Source organism: Onychomys torridus, chromosome 19 (assembly GCF_903995425.1).
Source record: "Onychomys torridus chromosome 19, mOncTor1.1, whole genome shotgun sequence".
NCBI lineage: Eukaryota > Metazoa > Chordata > Mammalia > Rodentia > Cricetidae > Onychomys > Onychomys torridus.
This window is the reverse complement of record NC_050461.1, coordinates 48,270,868-48,296,877: the sequence shown is the minus strand read 5'-3', so window position 1 is coordinate 48,296,877 and position 26,010 is coordinate 48,270,868. Positions and strand designations below refer to the sequence as shown.

The 26,010-nt window shown below is 44.3% G+C and overlaps 1 protein-coding gene across 12 annotated transcripts in view; it reads left to right on the top strand.

Annotated features, from left to right (window-relative positions):
- The window catches only part of Syne1 (spectrin repeat containing nuclear envelope protein 1), a 482,748-nt gene that overhangs the window by 447,782 nt on the left and 8,956 nt on the right, over positions 1-26,010 (top strand). For 8 of the 12 annotated variants that reach the window (XM_036168948.1, XM_036168940.1, XM_036168942.1 and 5 more), the window contains 13 exons: positions 3,728-3,910; positions 4,166-4,303; positions 6,908-7,099; positions 8,294-8,624; positions 10,844-10,912; positions 12,516-12,658; positions 16,048-16,171; positions 16,757-16,968; positions 19,095-19,295; positions 20,693-20,821; positions 22,709-22,921; positions 23,979-24,071; positions 25,409-25,467. In XM_036168948.1, coding sequence (XP_036024841.1) covers positions 3,728-3,910; positions 4,166-4,303; positions 6,908-7,099; positions 8,294-8,624; positions 10,844-10,912; positions 12,516-12,658; positions 16,048-16,171; positions 16,757-16,968; positions 19,095-19,295; positions 20,693-20,821; positions 22,709-22,921; positions 23,979-24,071; positions 25,409-25,467 — 2,087 coding nt within the window. The remainder of the gene's footprint in view (positions 1-3,727; positions 3,911-4,165; positions 4,304-6,907; positions 7,100-8,293; positions 8,625-10,843; positions 10,913-12,515; positions 12,659-16,047; positions 16,172-16,756; positions 16,969-19,094; positions 19,296-20,692; positions 20,822-22,708; positions 22,922-23,978; positions 24,072-25,408; positions 25,468-26,010) is intronic. The other 4 variants (XM_036168944.1, XM_036168943.1, XM_036168947.1 and 1 more) reach the window with 2 other exon arrangements.

Below are 26,010 nucleotides of genomic sequence, written 5' to 3'. Positions count from 1 at the left end.
GGGTAGCATGCTTCATGAGTAGACAAAGAGTGGTGAAGATTTTAATTGGGATTACCAGAATTACAAATAAGATGATAATAAAAGTATTGCCAGATGCAATGGCAAATTTTTGTAATTCCAGCACTCAGGAGGTTGAGGCAGGGGGATCTCAAATTGAAGGCTAACTTGGCCTACGTAGTAATATCCTAAAGAAGGAAGAGCAGGGAGGAGAGAGGAAGGAAAAAGAATTCTCTTAGAGAACAAGACACACAGTTCTCCCCAAACCTCATGGCATTATTCTTATTTCAGAATTCTTTACAATCGTCTGTCTCCTAAACAGTCATATGGAACTATGACTGTGTCTGTAATATGAAAATCTCCTGTAAATGTATTCTCTCAGGTATTTTAACCTAGCTAAAGTGTGTATAGAGAAAGGTATATGAGGAAGAAGACCAGCAAGAGAGAGGAGGAGGGGCAGGCTGATCACACTGTGGGAGGGAGGCAATGCAAGCGAAGCACAATGAAATGGACACAGAGAAACGTACTTCATAGGCTAGCTCAAAACATTAAATCATTAAATACATAAGAATGATTTTGATCACCGATAACATAAAGTGGGCCCTGGAATAAGCCAGAACGTTATCATCAGATCCTACTTTGAATAAGGCAGCAGAGGGTAGTGCCCTTCTAGACTCATGAAGACTTTTACATTACCAAGAGATGAAAACAGCAGTGGTTAATTAGATTTAGGAAGGAATCATTAAAATATCCCTGAAAGGCTGCTAGCCTTCTTTACAATCTCAGGTCCACTGTGTAGCTCCATGATACCCTGAACTACAGTCACTCCTGACTCTGATGTCTGTAGACATTGGTGTGGGTGAAACAAACCATTCTGTACACACATTGATGCACGCATGTGCCCCTGTACCCACTGTAAGTGTGTCTGACACATTCTAACCAGTCCTTCCTTGTACCCTATTAATAATTTTCCCCCAGCCCTCTTCAAGATGTTTATAAACGAAACTATCATTTTGGCTAAGTCCATAAATGACTCCATTTTTCTCCTGTGATGTCAGTGAACCAAGCCTTGTGCTACTGAAGGAAAAATGAAATTTCTTCTTGTTCTGGTATGACTTACAGATCTGAATCCTAGATGGAGAACTGATTAGAATAGTGTTCAGTGCTGTGTGGAATAAGTAAGCGTGATTCTGAGTAGATCCATATGAAATTATACCACCAAATCTAGAAAATGAAAGCACCTCTGTAAAAAGTTTTCTCTGACAAAAAGTCACCATGAAGTGACGGAGAATCCAGGTCACTCAAGTGTTAGTAGAAGTGACCCTGTCCTGTGTCTGTTGTGCTCTACTTGGTAAAGGTTAAGACCTTTCATAATTGGCTTATGCCACAAAGCAGATTAGATGAGATCGTTCTTGATGCTATTTTGGACTCAGATTTTATAACAAAAGTTACTCAGGTGGCCAGCACTGAAATAATTGATTTTTATTACTTCTCATTATTCTTATACTTAATCTTCTTACAGATAGAAAATGTCACAGAAACAAAATTCTGCTTAAGGATCACCCATCCAATTGCATAAATGTTCGGGAAGGCTTTGGGTGAGCTAGGATGTTGGCCTTGACACTGTCCCCTGCGTGGGCTGTCTATCCTCTGACTCTATAGCAACAGAAGTTGATCCTGCCTCAGAACTTCCTAACTTGGTAGCACTGAAGATTAGATCTGCTAGGGCAGGCATTAAAGCAGATCTCGGAAAGCGAATCATTTCCAGGGCAGGTATGTGCTCTGTGAGGAGCCAGCGAAAACAGAAGTGTGGGTTGTACATAAACACAGTCCAATGAACCATTCATAGCTTTTGAGTTGGGGTCTGAGATAAAAATCACTTAGAGACCCTGTTGTATGAGTTAGGGCAAACTGTTCCTCATCTTGGGGGGATGTTTGTTTGGCTAGTGCTGTGCTCCGCAGCAGGGACAGAGACAGAATGAAAGTGCTAGCATCTGCTGGATTTCCCCTACATGTGGTGTCCTCGAGGGCAGAGCATCCAGGTCATATGCCAGGGTAACAGCTCTGGCACCTTTCTGTGAAAGCTGACCGATTCGTCAGCAGAGAAGTGGAACCTGCTTCCACCTGTTTTTCGTTTGTTTGTTTGTTTTTGGGTTTTTTTGTTTTGTTTTGTTTTGTTCTTTTAATGGAAAGTTACTTGTGTTTTATACTAACAGCTTGCTTTAGGGGCACTTCTGCCAAAGACAATTTTAGTTTTGTTCCTAATGCACACCAGGATTAAGATGATTTTTGCGTTTTTAGGAAATTACATATTCTATAACTGAACAGTGTTTTAAACACCATTTCTCGGAATGGACATGGAATTCTTAAATATCTCGATTTGACATGTAAACACATGTATGTGTTTTTGTAATGGCTTCATTGATGGGAAAATTTGTTTCCAGGCTATTTATTTTATATGTTTCTTTTTTATGTTTTATGTTTTTTTTTTCATTTTACATACCAACCTTTCCCTCCCCTCCTCCACTCTCCCTCCACTTGCCCCCCACCCCTCTCTCCATCCACTCCTCAGAGAAGATAAGGCTCCCATGGGGAGTCAGCAAAGTCTGGCATATCAAGGCGAGGCAGGACCAAGCCCCTCCCCGCTACATCAAGGCTGAGCAAGGCATCCCTCCACAGGGAATGGGCTCCAAAAAGCCAGTTAATGCACCAAGGATAAATCCTGGTCCCACTGCCAAGGACCCCACAAACAGACCAAGCCACACAACTGTCACCCACATGCAGGAGGCCTAGTTTGGTCCCTTGCAAGCTCCCCAGCTGTCAGTCCAGAGTCAGTGAGCTCCCACTAGCTCAGGTCAGCTGTCTCTATGGTTTTCCCCAGCATGATCTTGACACCCCCCCCCCCGCTTGCTCATATAATCCCTCCTCCCTCTCTTTGACTGGACTCTAGGAGCTCAGCCCAGTGCTTGGCTGTGGATCTCCACATCTGCTTCCATCAGTTACTGGATGAAGGTTCTATGATGACAATTAGGGTAGTCACCAGTCTGATTACAGGGGAAGGCCAGTCAGGCACCCTCTCCACTGTTGCTTGGAGTCTTAGCTGGGGTCATCCTTGTGGATTCCTGGGAGTTTCCCTATCACCAGGCTTCTCCCTAACCCCATAATGGCTCCTTCTATCAAGATATCTCTTTCATTGCTCTCCCTCTCCATCCCTCCCCCAACTCAACCATCTGGTTCCCTCATGTTCTCATCCCCCATCTCCTCCCCTCTTTTATATATTTCTTTTTGTTTTGTTTTGTTTTTAAATTCTGGGACTCATGTAGCCCAGGCTGGCTTCCAGTTCCCTATGTAGCCTAGCATAACCTTGAACTTCTGATTCTTCTGCCTCCCCCTGACTCCAGAGTAACTGGGATTACAGATTTGTGCTATCACACATAGCTTAATTTTGCTAATCACTTTTAAAACTACATTACATGTGTATGCTGGCATGTAAATTACATGTGCAATGTTTTCGTATAGATACTCATAGACAAATGTATAATGTGTGCATTTTATTTATGTATGTATCTATGTATAAATACCATGGTTCCTTATAGTTCTGTTTTCTTTCTGACTCTTGGTTGATCTGCTGTATCCGTGGTGGTATATCACTTCTGCCCCCCCCCCCCCCCCCCCCCCCCCCCCCCCCGCCACTCTGCAATCCCACTGATTCACTTCTTTGTGGCCTCAGGCTTTCCAGCGGCAGGTCCACGAGAGCCTGACCCAGCTAGAGCTGATCAACAAACAGTACCGCCGCCTGGCCAGAGAGAATCGCACTGACTCCTCATGCAGCCTCAAGCAGATGGTCCATGGAGGCAACCAGAGATGGGATGACCTACAGAAGCGTGTCGCCTCCATCTTGCGCAGACTCAAGGTTCTCATTAAGCCTTGTCATTTAGATGCTGGAGGACAAGCCCAGACTAAGCTCACACAGTAGCGAGACAAACGTGCTCTTGGGGACGGTGGGAGCTGGAACGGCAGAGGGGAAGGAGTGGGATGTGGGATGAGGACAATTTAAGGTGCTCCACGCTTGTGAGGCATGGACTTCCCACAAGGTTGGAATTGGCTGGGCCATGTCAGTGTGAGACTATGGACATTTTAATACCTAATGTCTTCATCTTACTTCCAGCATTTTATTAGCCAGCGGGAGGAGTTTGAGACTGCACGGGATAGCATTCTTGTCTGGCTGACAGAGATGGATCTACAGCTCACCAATATCGAACATTTTTCCGAATGTGATGTTCAAGCTAAAATAAAGCAACTCAAGGTAATATAAGTCAGTTATTCTGCAAATTATCAGTGTGAAGGAACACTAAGAAGGAAAGGGTCTGGGGAGCCTATTGTGTAGAGGGCAGCAGAGAGCCTTTGCAAAGTTAGGTCTTCATGATTGGAAAAATATTCAGATGATACTAAAGATAGTGAAATTTTGTTCATTTGTTTGTTTTTTATTTTCGAGATGTAGGTTTCTCTGTGTATTTCTGGCTGTCCTGGAACTCACTCCTTAGATCAGGCTGGCCTTGAACTCAGAAATCTGTCTTTCTCTGTCTCTAGTGTGATGGAATTAAACGTATGAGCCACTATGCCCAGCAATGTTGAACTTTTTTAAAAAGTACTCTCTGATGAACCATTAGCATAAATACTTGAAAAACATCAACCTGGTTGTCAGTGTTAGGGATTTTTCATTGTTGTTGTTTAACATATCACTTATTTCCAAGATCTATAGAGAGTTTATGTAACCCCTACCTTCCAGAACAATACAACTTTCTTCTGCTTTAATTCTTACAATGGCTTTTGATTGCTGTATGTGTGTAGCACAGGTCTGCCTATGGAAGTCAGTTCTCTCCTTCCCTTATATGAGTTCCAGGAATTAAGCCAAGTCTGTCCTCTCCCTTGGTGGCAAGCACCTTTTCCTCTTGAGCCATTTTGCTGACGCACAATGCAATCTTCTTATTTGGAGATGTCATTCTACACATTCAATATTCCTGGAGGCCAAGTTCATTTTAAATATATATTCTATCATTCATTAAATAATTCAGACACAGTGGCGAGGTAGAAACCTTCACTGAAGAGAAGTGCATTGCATCAAAGGGAGAGTGAAAAGCTTCATGATCCGCAAGACAGTTTCTAACATTTTATCCCCCACACATACACATGATTGGAGGATCACGCACATCGTGGCGGCACTCTGGAGAGTGGGATAGGAGGATTGCTAAGAGTTGGAGCTCAGCCTCGGCTGAGTGGTGAGTTCTAGACGAGTGTGGGCTACAAAGTGAGAACCTGTTTCTAACAACAGCAACAGCATCAACAAAAATGGGTGGTGTGATGATACACTAATGTAGTCCAAGCACTAGGGAGGTAGAGGCAGGAGGATTAGGAGTTCAAGGTCATCTTTGGCTACATGACAAGTTGGAGACTAGCCCATGCTACATGAGACCCTGTCTCAAAAAAAAAAAAAAAAAAAAAAAAAAAAAAAAAAACCAAAATAGATTATTTATTTACTTGTGCTTGGAGTTGAACCCAGGCTATCACACATGCTAAGTATAAGCTATACCACTTAGTCATTTCCCATAATGCTCCACTGTGGGTTTTTGTTTGTTGTTTGTTCCTTTGTTTTAAGCATAGTGATATTTATTGGCTGTCCTGTGGTGATTTCAAAAAGAGTGGCTCCATAGTAGACTCATATCTTTGAATGCTTAGTCACCAGGGAGTGGAACCCTTTGAAAGGATTAGAAGGATTAGGAGATGTGGCCTTGTTAAAGAAAGTATGTCACTGGGGGTGGGCTTTGATGTTTCAAAAGCCTATACTAGGCCCAGGATCCCTTTCTTGGCCAGTGGCTCAGGATGTAGATACTGCTCCTCTGGCATCCCGTGTGTTAACCATGCTCCCTGCCATGATGAAATGGGCTAAACCTGAAACTGTCAGCAAGCCCCCAATTAAATACATTCTTTTATAAGAATTACCTTGGTCATGGTTTCTCTCCACAGCAATGGAACAGTGACTAAGACAATGCCCAAAATTTCTTGGTTTTCATGATAAAACAAAAGAAATTACCCTTTTACTAATAGCTTATTAAGGTAGACTCAATCACAAAATCATAAATTCTCATGTTCTGCCCATTGCTTTGCCCTCCCTCTCCCTACACCACTGTCCCAATTCACCCCGCAGGCAAATCAACATTTGAACACTCCCACAAGACATTTCCACCAATTGGTATTTGGAACTTTTCCTTTTACATTCTAGCAGGATCTTGGAATGCATCACTACCCCCGATTCTCCTTGGCAGTCTACTGTTAGTGGACAATTTCAGCTCTTCCAAGGTTTACTCTTGTCCCAAGTGAACATCTATCCCTTGAAACTTGTCCCCATGGTAGATAGCTCTCTTTGAAATCCTATAGAAGGAGTGCAAATAATCTTTCCCAGATCCCTTGCTTTTCTAATCTCTATAACTTTATGTTCCAAAACATCAAAAGAATCATCTGCAACTCTGTGGCCTCCCTTAGTCATGTATGACATCTGTTATACATTATATGGAATAGATGAAAATGTTCCTATCACACTATCATTTTTACCAGGAGTCACCAGCACTATTAATACCATAATGGCTGTCAGTGTTTCTCTATTATTCTCTACCCACACTATCTGTGGTGATTTTTTTTTTTTAATTGCCAAAGGCTATTTTCTGATCTTTCCATTTCTGACCCCCATTCTCCTTAACATTCTGTTTACTGTAGAGAACAATGTCTCCATCTTTGGCTTGTATGTAGTAAGTCAGATATCCCCTGTATAGTCTCTCTGACACTGTGAGAAACATATACCTTGTTTGACCTCATTGTGCGCTGTGAAAAATTCACATTGTGTTTGTACCCTTAGGCCTTCCAGCAGGAGATCTCACTGAACCACAATAAGATCGAGCAGATCATTGCCCAGGGGGAGCAGCTGATAGAGAAGAGCGAGCCCCTGGATGCAGCTGTCATTGAGGAGGAGCTGGACGAACTCCGACGTTATTGCCAGGAGGTCTTCGGACGTGTGGAAAGATACCACAGGAAGCTGATCCGCCTGCCCGTATGCAGCACTTACTTTTTTTTCTCATTAAATCTAGAGAGAAGCAGTTGTGTGGGATTGGGTTCCATAACACGGTCAGGAGTCCAGCATTTGGGAGCAGAGTGTCTGGGTTTGTTCCAAGGGTTGATGCCACTATCTGTGTAACCTGGGACAAATTTACCTCACCTCAGTTTCCCCAACTTTAAAATGGACTTATTCATAGTCACTACCTTGTAGGGAGAACTGCTTTGTTCATTCTGTGAGTGACTGTATATTTTTATAAAGACTTGGGCAGACTGCGTGGCATACCTCTTCTATGGAAGATGAAGTAGCTTTGAGAAAAAATAATGAGGAGATGAAGGAAGATATGTGAGCTCATGAGATTATTTTTGAATAAACCTTTTCCCTCCATTTTTTTTCAACTTGCTACCACAATTTCATCTCACTTGTAGAGGTTTTGCTATCCAAACATTTGAAAATTGTGTGATAAAAACATGTTTTACCTAGCATATGGAACCCAAAGGATAATGTATCATTTTGTGCCACTTGAATTGGAGGAATGCTACTTGGTCCTTTATTTCTATTACTTTTTATTTAATTTTACTTTAATATTATTTAATTTCCTATAATGATTCCATGGAGTAGGTTTTAATACAGTCCCACCCTACCACTGATAAACTGAGGCTGAAATAGATTAATATATAAGGTACTTTTAAAGTGTCTTAGGGTTTCTATTTCTATTGGTGTCTAAGAGACACCATGACCACGGCAACTCTTATAAAGAAAGGACAGTTAATTTGAGTAGCTTACTTATTCAGAGGTTTAGTCCAATATCATCATAGTGTGACACAATGATGTGCAGGCAGATGTGGTACTGGAAAAGTAGCTGAGAGCCCTACATCTTGACTGGCAGCCAACAGGAAGTGATCTGTCTCACTGGCTATAGCTTGAGCATAGGAGACCTCAAAGTCCATTCACACAATGGCACACCTACTTCAGCAAGGCCACACCTCCCATTGATGCCACTCCCATTGGGGGGCTATTTTCTTTCAAACCACCACAGAAAGTAATGAGAAAGTTCTTCCGTATTTGTTGATAAAGTTAACTCCATGTGGACAGCAGGATGTGCTGGCATTTGCTGAAGGTCACACCTCTTTGGAGTAAGAGGAAACTCCCATTCCTGCGGTAACAGAGTTGGTGTGGCTTCCCTTTTAGCTACCGGATGATGACCATGACCTCTCAGATCGAGAGCTAGATCTCGAAGACTCCACGGCTCTCTCAGACCTACGCTGGCAGGACCCCTCTGCGGATGGCATGCCTTCCCCACAGCCGTCCTCCAACCCCTCCCTCTCCCTCCCTCAGCCCCTCCGGAGTGAGCGGTCAGGGCGAGACACTCCAGCCAGCGTGGACTCCATCCCCCTGGAGTGGGACCATGATTATGATCTCAGTCGGGACCTGGAGTCAGCGTCACGAACTCTGCCCTCAGAAGATGAAGAGGGTGAGGAAGACAAAGAGTTCTACCTCAGGGGAGCTGTTGGCTTGTCAGGTAGGAGAGAAAACTTCCTGTTGAGAATCCATGTGAGGGACACGCTATGTAAGTGCTGTGTGTATATATGGTCACACAGGGATATCTTAGGACACCTGACCGAGGACTGGGTAGAGCATTTTGAGTGAGACTAGAGGGATAAGAAGTCTGTGAGGTGAACATAGTAACGCAGAGGAAGGGGGAGAGAGAGGAGCCCTTTCCCAGTTTATGATCAGCCTTGGTGCTTTGGGTTGTCTGAAGCTTGTCAGGAATGAGAAGATTTTGTTGAAAAGCGTGGAGTGGGCACAATGGAAACTGGAAAAGTGAACAAGGGTCTGGCCATGAAGTGACCAGTCCACTATGGAGAGGAGTTTGGTCCTTATCCCAGAGACCCTAGGGATCCACTGGAAGATAAAAAGAGAGGTGACCAACTACTTATTTTCCTAGTTTATTTGGATGTAGGCTCTGTGGGCAGAACACAGATCAGAGATAAGAGAGTTTAGATGGATGTGACTGATGAGCATGGATGATAATCTCTAAGCCTGGATTAAGGAAACAGCCTTAGAAAGAGGTGGTAAATCATGAGAAATGAATCCCCCCCTTACCAGCTAAGTGAAGAGAGATGGTGGAGACTCTGGGTTAGGCATCTAAGTGGAAGACAAAAGTGGTCCAAGGCTCTGCGACCAATTAGAAAGAGAAAACACGCCGTGCCTGGGCGAGGGGAGCAAGCTGTGAGATAGTGGAGGCACCGACATCAGTTGTAGTCACCCCTATTTTGAGATAGTTACACAACTTCCAGACCCTGCCGTTTAGAAATAGACACATGGGTCTGGATCTATATCTAAAGACATATATTAGGAAGGACTTCTCCTAAGTGTAACTAGGGATTCTCTGAGTGCATGGGAGAAATCGTGGGAGGAAAAAAGCATCTACAGAGAGAACAACAAAATAATAATAATAATAATAATAATAATAATAATAATAATAATAATAATAATACCTTAAAGAAGGTAAACTGAAGCAAGAAATAATCAGAGAACAGTGCTGAGTGCTGTCCATGCCACGTACCATGTGGCCCTCAGCCAGCATGACTAGAAAGCACTGAACTGTGATGGCTGTAACTGAAGTTGACTATTGACAGACAATGCACTCATAGGCTAGGACCAAATTTCAAGACTTAGTACAAAGAATGAACACAAACTATTAGTGCTGTTCATATTAATTACATACCATTAACCCGTCCACCTGTTTATTACTATCCTATTGTGGCTACTAAGCCTTTTTTTACATCTCCACATATGGCTCTCATACAGTTATAGTAGTGCCCCCTCTGAAAGCTGCCTTTGAGGAAATTCCTGCTCTAACCCAGGCGTGGAGTCACACATCTGTAACCCTAGCATCCAAGAAGTGGAAACAGGGGCGTCAAGAGTTCAGTGTAATCCTCTGCTACTGTCTTAGCTACTTTTCTGTTAAAACACCATGACCAAAAGCAACCTAAGGGAAAAGGGTTTATTTTGGCTTCTCTTTCCAGAGGGATAAGGATCCATCATGGCAGAGAAGGCGCGGCATGGGAATAGCAGCAAGAACCTGGCTGGTTACATTGTCACCCATGCACAAGAAACAGAGCCTGAGAACAGGAAATGGGATGAGGCTATAAACTTATCAATGCCCGCCCCCAGTGATGTACTCCTCTAACTAGGCGCCACCTCCTAAGGGTTCCACGGCTTCCCACTAGAGCACCACAAACTGGGGCCCAAGTGTTTAGATACATGAGCCTACGGGGGACGTTTCACCACACGTTTCAACCACCACAGCTACGAAGCAAGCTGGGGACTTGAAGGCCTGAGCTGTATGAGACCCTCTCTCAAAGCAAACATGCCAACAGAGGGACCCCTCTCCTGCCACTTAGCGTCTTTCTAGGTTTGCATGAGGAGCCACGTTCCTCTAGACACTTGTCTTCCCATCCATAAAATGGAAATAATACTACCAGGCACTCTTAGGGTTCCTGTGAGGGTAAAAGCACTTTAAACAGTGGCTGCCTTAGAAAACACTCAGGCGATGTGAATTCTTAGCAGGATTTGTTACAGAAAGCCTTTGGCGAGAATGCACTCTTTCCCCGCCATGCCAGCGGCTGTCAAGAACGACTAATGTCTTTTTCCGTAGGCAAGCTACTTTCCTGGCACAAGCGAATCAAGGTGTCCAGCACAGAGCTGTCAACTTAGACTGTGCTCTTTTTACAGATGTAGTGATCCCTGAGAACCCCGAGGCCTATGTAAAACTCACAGAAAATGCAATCAGAAATACTTCTGGTAGGCACGAAGAATGGGAGCGAGCCTCCCACGCCGCCTTACAACAACCTTCCCCGCCCCTTCTCAGCATAGCTTCTTCTCTCTGCCTCTCACAGCTTTGGGGCTCGAGCATGCCAAGACACAAGCCCTCTCCTCTCTTCCTCTTGCATTAGGAGAAAAAAAAAAATCTGCTGGTTGATCAACACCAAGAATATGATCTCCATAACCAGGTCATGAAATAGCTCCTCGGCTTATCAAGTGCTAATCAGAGTCATTACAGAGAGAACTTGATGCCCAGTGACAGCTGAGAATATGAGGCAAAAGGTCTCACCAAGCCTGCGTGCTCTTCTCTTCCCCTTGGAGGAAGCGGGCCTTAGCTGTGCAGTGTGTGATCTGCTACTGGCTGGACAAATGCCATTAGGCAGACCCTCTACCACAGCCTCTTGTGAGGGTGTGAACACATTTCAGTGGATGAAACATTTCCTTTTCATTTAAAAAGTAGTACCTCCTCAGATGAGAAATGCTCGCCATAATATTGTAATCCTTAGATGGCCATTTAGCAGAACTACTTTCGAAGGCAGGAGAGTTGAAAAGAGGAACCGGTTTCGCTCCAGGTTACATGAGATCCTGTCCATACTTAAGCACACTGAAGGTCAGAGTCAGTGCTTGGGGCTTGCGTCAGACCATCAACATGAGAAGGGGTCCTAGTCTGGTTTATACCAGTCTGAAGTTTCTGAGGATCAACACAAGGACAGAAACCAAGCTAGCTTTACCGTGACATTCTCAATGATTTCTGGCTAGTGGTTTCTCCTAGGTAGATTTAGGAATACATTTTATAAGGCTTAATTTATTCGTTGTTTCCACCCAGTCTTAGTGCTACTCGGGTGATCAGTGTTCTTGGTCAGCAATGACTGTAATAGGCATGCAGATACGTACCTGAAGACACACGCACACAGGCACACTGTCAGTTGAAAGATCTTAAGAGATGAACCAGGACCCTGGGTAGGGAGGAAGAACATGCCTAAGGGAGAGACAGAAGCTTGGCTTGTCCCTGGTTTAGTTTCAGATGGCCCATAAAAAGCAAAGTGTTGCTCTCCGCATGTCTTTTCAGAGCTAGCCTTTTCTTGGTTAACTGGAATCCGTGCTTAAGTGAATGATGCAACCAGGGATTTCAGTGGCATCTCTGGTATCTCTGAGGTACAAATCTGAGGGTGAATCCTTCCCTGCTAGCTAAGTGAGCATGGGACACATCTGTTTCCTGATGCCTGGAACATGGCTGGTACCTCTTCAGGTTACTAGGAAGGCCTTCCACTGTATCTAACACTCATATGCCCACGGGACTGGCTGGAGGATGGAGCAGACAGTCAAGGCTGTTCGGGATCTACTGCAGAGTTCTCTGCCAAGGCCAGGCTGCTGGGTCTCCTTAGAGAACACACTCACTGGCTTGGCCCCTTAAATGTCTAACCCTCTGGCAGGATAGCACTAAATCTGCTTTATGATTCTCCCAGCACACACCCTTTCTGCTTTGCCATAGCTGAAATGCTTTCTGAGACCTCTTGATTGACAAGCTTGAAATAAGTGGAACATTGTGATCCATTAAAGACCCTTATGGTTGCCACCACAGGGGATCCCAGCTCATTGGAGTCACAGATGAGGCAGCTGGACAAAGCCCTGGATGATGGCCGCTTCCAGATTCAACAAACTGCAAATATCCTCAGAAGTAAAACTCCCACAGGGCCAGACCTGGACACCAGCTACAAGGGCTATGTGAGTATTTCAGTCAGTATGCTCTTGACCTGGACCTGGAGTATAACTCTAACCAAAAACAGTCCATCTGTTTGCAGCATGAGGGCTCTAAGAGGTCTCAAGTACAGAGGTGCCCTTGAACTCATGGACATGGATGTGGGAAACAAAACCCCATTGTTTGAAATTACTTTTTGAAAGAACCTGATCTGTTTGCAGAACTTGGAGTCCATTGTCATGACCAGCCTGTTGCTTTTCACTGAGTATTTAGTATGATCCATTTAGCTTAAGACAACAGGATCCTTTCCCTTCCAAAGATCACAAGGTGCCTGTCCAAATTCAGCTAATAAATTTTGAAGCATAGTTATCCCTGGATTACTAACATAAGATTTTTGTTGCTGTTGTTTTTGAGTTCGTTTAATGACCTTGGGAGTGTTTGTAATCTACTTTCGATGGCGGGGGGGGGGGGGGGGGGGATTTTGCAGTGCTGGGAACAACTGAACCTTGCATACACTATGCTGAGCTACATCCCAGCCTCACCTCCTGCACTGTGGGTGCCGCCTAGAGCAAACTGCAGGAGAAGGCAGCAAGGGATTACTTACCTTAGCAGCTCTGTGTTTTCCATTGCTAGTGTATCCAGTACAATCTATTTATTCTAGTCACAGACTGGGGAATGCTGTTGTTAGCGACATACCTATGCACAGTTTAAGCAGGGAATTTTCAAGTAAATCTCTCCCCTAGCTCTTGGTCAAAAGGAACAGACAGTTAATTCCTAATGGTCTCATCACATCTCAGAGGCTCTGTATTTTGGAATCAGGGAGAAAGCTGTTCTAGCTGCACATTGTTGTTACCCATGCCCTCCCAGTCACTTCTCCATCATGAAACCTCTTCTTAAAGTGCAGAACAAGGGCTGGAGATGCAGCTCAGTGGTAAAGTGTTTGCCTAGCATGCTCAAGGACCTGGGTTCGATCTCCAGCACTGTAGAAGATAAAAATCAAGTGTAGTCTAGCTTTATGATGACCGTGTTGACATCACTGAGATGATACTTAACCTCAACCAAAAGTAACGAAAAGTAACAAAGACACTGTGATTGTGAGAAACACGGAGAGCTAACTAAGATCACTCTCTACCCCAAGAATATGTTGAGGTTTTTCTTCTGTTTCATTTTACCTTGTGTTATTTTGTTTTTCCTTTATTTTGAGGTAGATTCTTGTCATATAGACAGGCTGGTCTCCAGCTCCTGGTCTGTCTCTCTCTGCCCACTGAATTCTAGGGTCACACTCATGTGCCAACAGGCCTAGGATCACACTTACATGCCAGCAGGCCTAGATCACACTTACATGCCAGCAGGCCTAGGATCACACTCATGTGCCAGCAGGCCTAGGATCACACTTACATGCCAGCAGGCCTAGGATCACACTTAGGTACCAGCATGCCTAGGATCACACTTACGTGCCAGCATGCCTAGGATCACACTTAGGTGCCAGCATGCCTAGGATCACACTTAGGTGCCAGCAGGCCTAGGATCACACTTACATGCCAGCAGGCCTAGGATCACACTTACATGCCAGCAGGCCTAGGATCACACTTACATGCCAGCAGGCCTAGGATCACACTTAGGTACCAGCATGCCTAGGATCACACTTACGTGCCAGCATGCCTAGGATCACACTTAGGTGCCAGCATGCCTAGGATCACACTTAGGTGCCAGCAGGCCTAGGATCACTACATGCCAGCAGGGATCACACTTACATGCCAGCAGGCCTAGGATCACACTTACATGCCAGCAGGCCTAGGATCACACTTATATGCCTAGGATCACACTTAGGTGCCAGCATGCATAGGATCACACTTATATGCCTAGGATCACACTTATGTGCCAGCAGGCCTAGGATCACACTTACATGCCTAGGATCACATTTATGTGCCAGCATGCCTAGGATCACACTTATATGCCTAGGATCACACTTAGGTGCCAGCATGCCTAGGATCACACTTACATGCCTAGGATCACACTTATGTGCCAGCAGGCCTAGGATCACACTTATATGCCAGCAGGCCTAGGATCACACTTACATGCCTAGGATCACACTTATGTGCCAGCATGCCTAGGATCACACTTACATGCCTAGGATCACACTTATGTGCCAGCATGCCTAGGATCACACTTACATGCCTAGGATCACACTTAGGTGCCAGCATGCCTAGGATCACACTTACATGCCAGCAGGCCTAGGATCACACTTAGGTGCCAGCATGCCTAGGATCACACTTACATGCCAGCAGGCCTAGGATCACACTTACATGCCTAGGATCACACTTAGGTGCCAGCATGCCTAGGATCACACTTACATGCCAGCAGGCCTAGGATCACACTTAGGTGCCAGCAGGCCTAGGATCACACTTACAGGCCAGCAGGCCTAGGATCACACTTACAGGCCAGCAGGCCTAGGATCACACTTACATGCCTAGGATCACACTTACATGCCTAGGATCACACTTAGGTGCCAGCATGCCTAGGATCACACTTACATGCCAGCAGGCCTAGCTGTATTTTGTTCTTTTACTGTTTGAATAATGAATTTTTCTTTGAGGTTTGAATTTAGTCCCTTGGTGACTATTAAACATGGCTATAAATTTTCTTATGAAACAGATGGCTTTCATATTGCTCTAAAGTCCTAAATATTTCAGTTGTTTAATGTAAAAGTTGTTCCCGTGAGATTTGGGGTACTATCAGTGTTTCTACATTTAGGTTTGTGAAAGAGAAGAAAAAGACAGCTTGCCAAAAATTATTGTCTTGCCAGTGGAGGACTCCAGACTTTACATTCCGGATCAGTTTGATCTGTTTAGATTCATATTAAAACACTGGTTCTAAACCTTCCTAGTGCTACGACACTTTAATACAGTTCCTTGTGTTGTGGTGACCCCCAGCCACGAAAGTGTTTTTGTTGCTACATCATAATTGTAATTCTGCTACTGTTAGGAATCGTAATGTAAATGTCTGTGTTTTCTGATGGTCTCAGTCGACCCCTGTGAAAGCTTCATTCTACCCACTAAGAAGTCGAGACCCACAGGTTGAGAACCACTGACATGAAAGATGTTTCAAGGTTTTCACATGTCTATCTTGCATGCGAAGTGTGTCTTTAAGGGTTTGCACGTGTATGCGCGCATGTGTGCGCGCTTCTGTGTGTGTGTGTGTGTGTGTGTGTGTGTGTGTGTGTGTGTGTGTTGACACAGCATAGTTTTGAATTCTATTTATTTATTTATTTATTTTTACTGGAGTGACACCAAGTAGTAAAACACAGCCACTGCCCTATTGAGGGACCACAAAGATCTTTCCCCGGAGCACTTTGTCCCTGTGGGGACTGTGGGGACTGTGGGGACAGGGCTGATGTTTGTGTGTGTTTAAACAGATGAAGCTGCTGGGTGAATGCAGCGGGAGCATAGATTCCGTGAGGAGGCTAGAGCACAAGCTGGCAGAGGAAGAGAGCGTTCCTGGCTTCGTTAACCTCAACAGCTCCGAGACTCAGACAGCCGGTGAGTGATCCCCCGCAAGATCCCAAATCACCTCAGTGTCACACCAAGTTCCACCAAGCGGCTTAGCCTCCCTCTACACCAGTTTATCCCACGACAGAAAAGGGAGACAGGGTGTCATAGTGTGTCTTCTGCTCCATTGATTCGAATGTACAGTGTCAGTTTCTTGGCCCTCTACAGTATTTTATCCCCCGACCGATGAGGGCAACAGAGTGTCATAGTGTGTCCTCTGCTCCATTTATTCAAATGCCCTGTCCGGTCTACATTGTCCGTTTCTTGTATATGTTTCCAGAGTACTCTGTAGAAAGAAGTCAAGGATGGATTGATCTCCTCATACACTGTATTTTTTTCATAACGCTTGTCACAGTGTCAATTTCTGTGTAGCAGATGTGCTTTACACCACTGTCATTAGAGGAAAGCAGAGCCATTGGACCCTTTTAGCCCTTACTACAGGTGACAGCAGAAACGATCAGAGGCATTATGTCCTTTCTGTCGCCCTATAAAGTTAGCCACCAGGTATGGCCAAAGTGTTTCCGCAACCTCACCGGGATAGAACTCCTGCTCACCATTCTGTGCCTGCCCTCCCAGGTGTGATTGACCGCTGGGAGCTCCTCCAGGCTCAGGCACTGAGCAAGGAGTTGAGGACGAAGCAGAACCTTCAGAAATGGCAGCAGTTCAATTCAGACCTCAATAACATCTGGGCCTGGCTAGGTGAGACCGAGAAGGAACTAGACCGACTCCAGCACCTGGCACTCAGCACTGACATCCACACCATCGAGTGTCACATCAAAAAGCTCAAGGTACTGGCCCCTGCCTTTCTTTAGACAGTTACACTCGCCCGTGGAGCCTTGGGAGACCCCAGTAGACCCAGGACTTCATTTTTCTTGGAAGCTCTATAGCTCCTTTGATTTTGTCTGGAGGACATAAAAAACTTGTTCCTCCTCAGAAAGAAGCCTCCTGGGATAATAAGTGTGCTCCTTTTGTGTCCCTGTGGTTTTTAGTATTTATTATTCATTTTGTATTGATGTTAATTGTGGCTTTTCTTTTCATGATCCTGTTGCTTTTCTTTGAACTTTCAGACACAGAAATGAATCTTCCTGCACACAAATCCCCAGAGTAGCATCTTGAGGGGTGCTCTCTGAGCCAGCCCCATGAACCCCAAGACAAAGCACAAATGAGAGATGCAATTTCCAGGAGCTGCATCTGAAATGCAGTTTTCTCTGGAGTTCCTAAAGCACTCTATCATATATTGAATTAAACCAGGTTCCTTTAAAAGGAGACATGCATTGTTGACTAGAATCTGAGACTTCAATGAGATGAAGCAAGGAAGTAAGATCTTAGATGGCATCCTGTGTGGCAAGCAGAAACCACCCGCCCTGCACTTTTCCCAAACCTCTATCAATAGATCCATTCTGTATCCTCTGTCAAGAGATCCATGGAGAAGCCAAGGACTTTTCACAGCATCTCTTGATTTCTGATGTCTTTGTGGCAGCATCTAGGGAATCATGTTGAGAACCAATAGTAAAAAAAAAAAAGAGGAAAAAAAAAGTTGTTAGGAGCATGACAGAAATAATGAGAAATTGTAAGAAATTACTCTGCATGGTGTGATTTCCAGAAGTGCTCACCCAGGATGGATCTTTGAGTGATTACCAGCACATAGAGATTCAACACTTACTACAGAATTTAGAACTCACATTCTTGGTACTGAATTCCTGTTTCGTTTTGTTTCACTCACAAAAGCCAAACCTCAGTTGCCTGAGGGTTGGTTGTGTTAGTTTGCTTATTTTGTTCTCTTGTTTGCTTCTTGAAGTCAAAACTAAATTGATTAGAGCTTGAAGTACTCAATTGATTTCATCACCATGGCAACAACATGGTCTATGACAAGGTCAGTGTTAACTTGTGGGCCAACGTGCCTGCATTTCAGGACCCTGGAGCCCAGAACCCCAGAATCCAGTGAGCTTTTCACTTCCTTCTCCCACACAGAGAAGTCTGAGTGCCACTGGTGTGGTGACGTAAGACTATTACTCTCGAAAAGGCTTTAAAAGCGAGTGTCATCCTTCTGCAAGCTAGAGAGTGAAACTCCTGCTTTGTTTTTTGTTTTTGTTTTTGTTTTTTTTTTGTTTTTTGTTTTTTGTTTTTTTTTCTGTGTTGACTGTTCCTGCATGAGGTTCAATTCTTGAGACCCCCTCATTCATTGCACCGGTCATCATCACTCTCTGTGAGGCTCTTCTTGCCTTGAGAGGTCCTTTCCCCCTTCAAGCTTCTTAATTTCCACTTGGCCAAGCCCTCTCAAGCATCCTGAAAACGTAACACTTGGTCATTTTGTCATGTGAACTCTTGAAACATGGGTGTGTGTGTAGGGGGCGGTGTACATGGAATGCTAATGTGGTTCACATCACATCCTAGTTGGTCTTTTTGAACGCTGCTTTTTGTTGTTGTTGTTGTTCCATTCCTGTTGGAATTGATTCCAGTATTGCAGTATCATCCTTCTAAGTGATATGCACCCACCATCCCTTATCTGGCTGGCCATCCTGAAGAGGGTATTTTTTAATGTGTGTGTGTGTGTGTGTGTGTGTGTGTGTGTGTGTGCAGTGTGTCCCTCAAGGACAGGGACACCCTTGAGCTCATTCTCACAATGCCCTCTGCCTTCTGTTTGTGACAGCCTGCAGCTCAATAACTAGGCTACATTGACTGGGTGTCCCGCAAGCCCCAGCCATCTTCCTGTCTCCACCCCCAGCTCGGCTCAGGGGTTACAAGCATGGACCCCCCACACCAGGCTTTTTTATGTGGCTTTTGGGGATTGAACTCAAGTTCTGCCTTTAACAACAGGGCTCTATCCCCAGCTCTGCGTAAAACATTTTCAAGGGTCCTGAGAGTGCTTTTAAAAATGTTTTTAGCATTGTCTTTCCTTGATTATACTCTTTAGGAGCTCCAGAAAGCCGTGGACCACCGCAAAGCGATCATCCTCTCCATCAACCTCTGCAGCTCGGAGTTCACCCAGGGGGACAGTAAGGAGAGCTGTGATCTGCAGGATCGTTTATCCCAGATGAACGGGCGCTGGGACCGAGTGTGCTCCCTGCTGGAGGACTGGCGGGGCCTGCTTCAGGATGCACTCATGCAATGCCAGGTTGGTAGGGCTTTGGGCAGGCGATGACAGCAGACTGGATACTGACTGGCGTTACAGTTGCTTGAAGGACGTGGCTGCTGTCCAGAGCCAATGTTGGAACGAGGTAGCTTTCCTTACCGTTGCAGAACCTATACCTGTCACCTGCATTCAAGGAGCTTTGGCTCATCGTCTATCTCGATGAAAAGCCAGTGCTCACCAAGTTGGCAATCCTTCTTTGATGGGTTCAGTTATTTCATTTATTCACTCAAAAAGTATTGACTGACATTTATGCAGATTTGTTTTGCACGAGGTGAGCATTACAGATATTTATTCGTCCATTATGCTGGTGTTTACTGAGCTCCTTCTGTGTCAGCGGTTAAGATACAGACTAGCCTCTGCTTCTATTACAAAAACAATAGCAACTGAATAGGAGAAACTGACAGAGTATCTCAGTGGGTAGGGGTGGCTGCCACCAACCTGGAATTCAACCTGAAAGTTGTCCTCTGACCTCTACATATGTGTCATGGCATAGAAATGCCCTTCTCCTCTCCTCACAAGTAAATAAGTATAATAAAACATTTAAGGTAAGGAAATAGTTATTCAAGGAATTTATAAACATGGGTATGAAAGTAGTGGAGAAAAAACATTCCAGGAGGACAGGCCAAGAAATCCTGTGGTGGAAGGATGTTGCTCTGAAGGAGTTCAACAGCTCGGAGGTCCATGAAGTATGCAAAGGTGTTGTCTCTCTGCGAGTAGCAGGAAGATGGCTGTGTAGCCAGATTATAGCCAGCAAGGCAGGGAGTGATCAGAAGAAGGTCAAAGGCCAGGGGGGCTCTGTCAGCATTCTGATTGTATGCAATGGGATAGGGCAGGGTGTGAAGCTTCCTGGGAAGTGGGTGTGCCTGTCACTGTTTCCTCACTTTCCCCCCCCCGGGTCTACTGCAGACAGCACCTTATAAGCTGGGGCGTTATCAAAAACAATGTCCAGGAAGCGTGTAAGAGAATGAATGAAGGGGATGCAGGACTGAGCCTTGTTAACACGGAGAGGTTTGAGCGCATACAAAAGAGCTGTTTCTTTTCAGACTACCCATCAGTGCTGCTGGTGTTTCGTTTTTCAGAAATTAAGTGCTTTAATGTCAGTGTGCTTCCTGTCTAAATGTCCCCACAAGGGATAAGTTAGATGCTCTAGGTAAGAAGATGAACTCATGCCCTGTCAGTTATAACAGCACCAGGGCTGCTGAGGTCAGGCCAGAACTACTATACCTTCTAAAACAAGCAGGGTCCTTCCTCCGAGAGGGGTTGTGTACTGGTCACTAGGGTGCTATGTGTTTCCCAATGATAGCCATAAAAGGTATTGAAATATATTCTAGGACAATGTCCCATCCACAGTTATTTTGTGCTCTGTGTTTGTGTGATAGGGTTTCCACGAAATGAGCCATGCTTTGCTTCTCATGCTGGAAAACATCGACAGAAGGAAAAATGAGATTGTCCCAATCGATTCTACCCTTGACCCAGAGATACTTCAGGACCGTCACAAACAACTCGTGGTGAGAATCATATATATATACACAAAGATACATTGAAAAGAAAAACTTTTGGCCAGATGGTGGTGGTGCACACCTTTAATTCTAGCACTCGGGAGGCAGAGGCAGGTGGATCTAAGTGAGTTTGAGGCCAGCCTGGACTACAGAGTAAGTTCTAGGATAAGCCCCAAAGCTACACAGAGAAACCCTGTCTTGAAAAAAGAAAGAAAGAAGGGACGCAAGAGAAAGAAAGAGAGAGAGAGAGAGAGAGAGAGAGAGAGAGGAAGGAAGGAAGGAAGGAAGGAAGGAAGGAAGAAAAGAAAGAAAGAAAGAAAGAAAGAAAGAAACTTTTGCATGCTCTACTTATGCTCTACCGATGTCTCTAATTTAATTATGTAGGGTGTCCAGTCATGAAGCAAGTATGTATAAATCACACCTGCCAACACGATTACCCATTGCTCAATTGTGCTATTCTGAAGTGTTCTTTATCTCAATTACCTTGTGTCTATTGAGGTAGCCTTTTTAGTGAATTATGCTTACTTTTAATCCAAACTTTGTATGCTCCATCTGTAGCCTTGAAATGTAGGTGTGGGTTTTTTCTCCTGTTGTTATAATAAAACACCCAGACAAAAGCAACTGAGGAGAGAAAAGGGTCCCTGGCCCGTAATTCAAGGATGCAGTCCATCATGGCAGGGAGGTCAAAGCGGCAGGAGGTTGAAGCAGTTGGCCGCATGGCATCCACAGCCAGGAAGAGGAGAGATGATGGATGGATGGATGGATGGATGGATGGATGGATGGATGGATGCTAGCACTCAGCCCTGGTTCTCCATTTATAAAGTCTAAGATCCCCTTCCCAGGGAATGGTCCCTCTTGCTATTTAGATGGGTCTTCACAAACCAGTGAAGTCAGTCAAGATAATCCCCTATGAGGATGGACAGAGACCTGTGTCCCAGGTGATGCTAGACTCTGTGAGGTTGTCAGTTAACACCAACCACCATGGTGAATTTAGTGCCTCGTGGGAAAACTGAAATAAAAGCTACTTAGATGAGGAGAGACAGTTAAGTAGATTCAAGAGGAATTAAATATGCCAGGTGAGACACGAGCCTTGGTGGCAAGTTTGCAGAAAGCCATGAGATAATTGACTGTCATTATCTTACAAAACCAAAACGTATCTATTCCTTAGAAGCTTTTTCTGGCACTAAATTCAACCAGAAATTTACCGTGCAAATTCATACACAGAGCTATTGAGACAATTTAACATACAGTGTAGCTGGGTAATTCTTATAGATGATAAGGAAGCAGACTTGAGCTCCATTAGGAGAACATAGTTTGTATCTGATCCATCTCCATGGCCATACAATGCTATGTCATAGCATTTAGCACTCACTAACCTATGGAATTGGTAGCGTTCAATTCACTACTAGAGGGATCTTTGAAACCAATAGTGGTACTCTAGTGTTTCTACTCAACCTTGACCTCTGGCAGGTACCTGTGAATGAGACTCACTGAAGAACATTTTAAAAGGTTTAGCTAGATCTCAGAATATGCTCGACATATTTGAGTTTTGTTCTACCTAGATCACACATTTTATTTTTCTAACAGATTATCTTAAATCCCATTTGCACAGGACTTTCCTTTGTATCTTCATATCCCTTACTCAGTTTAAATTTTCCCATAATTCTTACTATAAACCATGTGTTCAGTGAGAAACCTGAACTTAGAGGGACTTAGAGATCTTTCAGAACATACTGGGCTATAGTAAGGTTAGCATGGAATCTCCACATCACATGCTGTGAGCTGCAGTCCTATTTGAAGGCTGACTGTCATGGGAGGTTCAGACACTATGGCCCACACGGGCAACTTCCTCTAAGTGCCAAAACTTCTTAAACATATCTCCTGTTATATACATAGCAAATTAAGCAGGAGCTGCTGAAATCCCAGCTCAGAGTGGCCTCACTGCAAGACATGTCCCGCCAACTCTTAGTGAATGCCGAAGGTTCAGATCGTCTAGAAGCCAAAGAAAAAGTCCATGTTATTGGAAACCGGCTCAAACTTCTCTTGAAGGAAGTCAGCCATCATATCAAGGATCTGGAGAAGTTATTGGACATGTCAAGCAGTCAGCAGGTAAGCCCTCTGAGACACTGTAGCATCACATCTCCCACAGAGCCTGAAGCACCGTGTCTCTACCTGCTGCAGAGAGACTCAGATGGACCACTTGTCAGACCCAACTGGCCGCTCTCCATCACCACCATTTCAAGAGCTGTCTCGAAATACAAAAGCAGACTCGTAAACTTTTATAACAGGACGGTGCTTTTGATTCTGTGAAATCCAAGAGACCTCTTCAACCTGCCAGTGTCAACCCTGTTGCTGTGACTACTGTGGCATTTCATTTCAGCTATTTAAGAGATGGCATGTTTTCAGTTAGACAGCTGTCATGGATCAACATAGTCATGGCATGTGGGTTTTGTGTTAAACATGCAGGAGAGTATGAACTCTCCTTTGGAATCTATTTATTTGTTCATTCATTTTCATTCATTCATTCATTGACATTGTCCTCTGTGTGTTTATTTTGCCCACTTTTTCCCTTAGATAACTCTATCCTGGTCATATTGTTAGTTTTGAGACATGTGCCTGTAGATACAGCAGTGCTTGGTAAGATTTCAGACATTCAGTTTGTGAAATCCTTTCACGAACCCAAAGCTGCTCATTCCCCTGGAAGCATTCCAAGCACAGCCTCCCCTGAGTCACAGCAGGGTAGAAGCAGTATAGTTTTCCTGATTCCACAAAGCAGACTCCTAGATAATGCATTTGTTTCAAACATAAATGAATTGGATTCTGTCTGTCCTGAGTGACCTGTACTTGTAAAGAAGACTTTATCTCCGACCTCGTCACCCGGAGCCACTATCAACTCATTTGTGCCCTTGTCACTAAGAAATAATAACAAAACCATGAAAATAGACCACTAGCCGTGTTTTCCAGAAGGGCCAAACTTATATCAGGGCATCCCAGTAAACTAGGTTTCCCTCTTGCAGTCACCTTAGGTTTTCTTCACGTCGTCTTAGGTCTGAGCTTTATGGTGGAGATGTAGAGATGAAGGTGGAGAGGGCTGAAGTGGGAAATGCAACAGAGACCCCAGCGCTCTGGGATGTGGACTTGTTGAATGCATCCCTTTCTCTTGCAGGATTTGTCTTCCTGGTCTTCTGCAGATGAACTGGACACCTCGGGATCCGTGAGTCCTACATCAGGCAGAAGTACCCCAAACAGACAGAAATCGGTAACTTTCAGCTGGCCCTTTCCAGTGGGTCCATGGGTAGGAAGTGTGGGAAGTGAGAGTTTTTGTGCCTACAGGATCCACAGGCTCAAAACAGGCATCCTTAAACAGGAAAGCAAGGGCATTCACCCGTGTAAATTTATGTCTCCAGCCTTGCAGCGCATGTTCTCAGCAATGAAAAAGAGAGGTTTGGTTTTGTTTTGTTTTGAATGGGCTCATTGTGTGGCTAGTATTCAGGAAGAAAGATTTTTTTTTTCTTGCTCAAATGGCCATTTCTAGAAATGGCACTCATGTGTACCTTTGGTGGCTCCTTTCTGCAAACTACCACCAGCATGTCCACTAAAGGAAGGTGGGTTGTAGTGCCCGGACATGCCTCAAAAAGCAGGGGCCAATTGTGAGCATCTTGTGAGTCGGCTGAATTGATAAGTTGGAGTTGCATTGACTCCCAAGTGAAGGGGCTTCTGAATGGCGGTGCCCAAGGGCTTCTGGGTACTTAACCCTGAGAGGGCCACTACTCAAGCCAACCCCATACACAGCCCATGGTGGGGACTGCCTCACCAGAACACATAGAGGATAAAAGGCAAATTCAGCCCCTGCTACCCTCTATACCTCAATTGTCTGTGTAATTAGGAGCTTGTTTTTTTATTTTTGTTTGATATTTTTGTCTGGCTCTGTAAGTATATTCATTCCATTTCCCCTTAGATTTTAGAATTACTTATGTTCCATGCTGATACATGTGTTAGCCTTATTAGAATTTTGTTTTGTTTTTGTTTTACCAACATTCACTAGTTTCCTATAGATCCTAGTTTAAGAATGTGAAGGAATACTGGCTTTTCAATTCAAAATTTATCCTTGATTTATCTTGAGATACATCTAACCTGTTGGGCTTCCTCTCTACAAAGAACCGGCTCGTTTTACTATTAAAATTCTTAATATTGACTGTGCCCGCAAAACTGCCAAATTGAAAAGACCTATGTGAGTTCTCTCTGAAGTACGGAGAATGCTAAAGTGCATTTCATGTTTAGAATCACTAAGTGCACAGAGACTCTCCCATAGCACAGTCATCTGCACGTCTGCCAGGAGGAGTGGGAGAGGCGGTGCCCTCCATGGGTGCATGCCACCATCACGACTCATGTTGGACTAATGGCTGATACTGTGAATATGAGTCTATCCCATTCCGTCCACTGAAGAAAAGCCAGTTTCCTTGGTCCATGGGTACCGATCATTGCATTTGATTTGTTTGCCATTTGCTGCATTCTTGGTTGTTTTCATTGGTTAGCTTGTCTTTATTTGCCTAGACTGAACATTCTTCTTTCTTTACCCCTGTTCATTGCAAACAGCCACGAGGCAAATGTAGTCTCTCACAGCCTGGACCCTCTGTCAGCAGCCCAAAGAGCAGGTACCTTGTTCTCCTGGTTTCCCCCTATTCTAGAAGCCCGAGAGGATGATGAAAATTGCCAGTGATTTAGGGAAACCTCTGATCTGCGTAGTGGAGGTATGGTACTATGTCCTAGTCAATTGGAGGAGACGTCTCCCCATAGAGAACAGGTAAATCTCATAGTGATTAGTATTTGTCTCTTCCATCAAAATTTTATTTGCCTGTATTTACCCCGTCTGGTCCTTTTCATCAAAGGATGCTCTGTGTGTCTATGAAAGAATATGTGATTCAATTAGCGGCACAACTGCCATTGATTCACGGCAGATTTTTATCATCCTCTCTCCTTCTAGATTTTTACCATAAGGCAGGTAATCGATCAATGAATGATTTCACCACTCACAGAACCCACAAATCTGCATAAAATATACTAACATCCCCCAATTTTTTGTTCTACCTTTCTGGTTTTATCCAGATTGTGGGTTTTGGATTTTCAAAACGTCAAAGCCTCATTTGGGTGGTTTTTTTGTTTGTTTGTTTTTGTTTTTTTGTTCTTTTTCCTTTTTT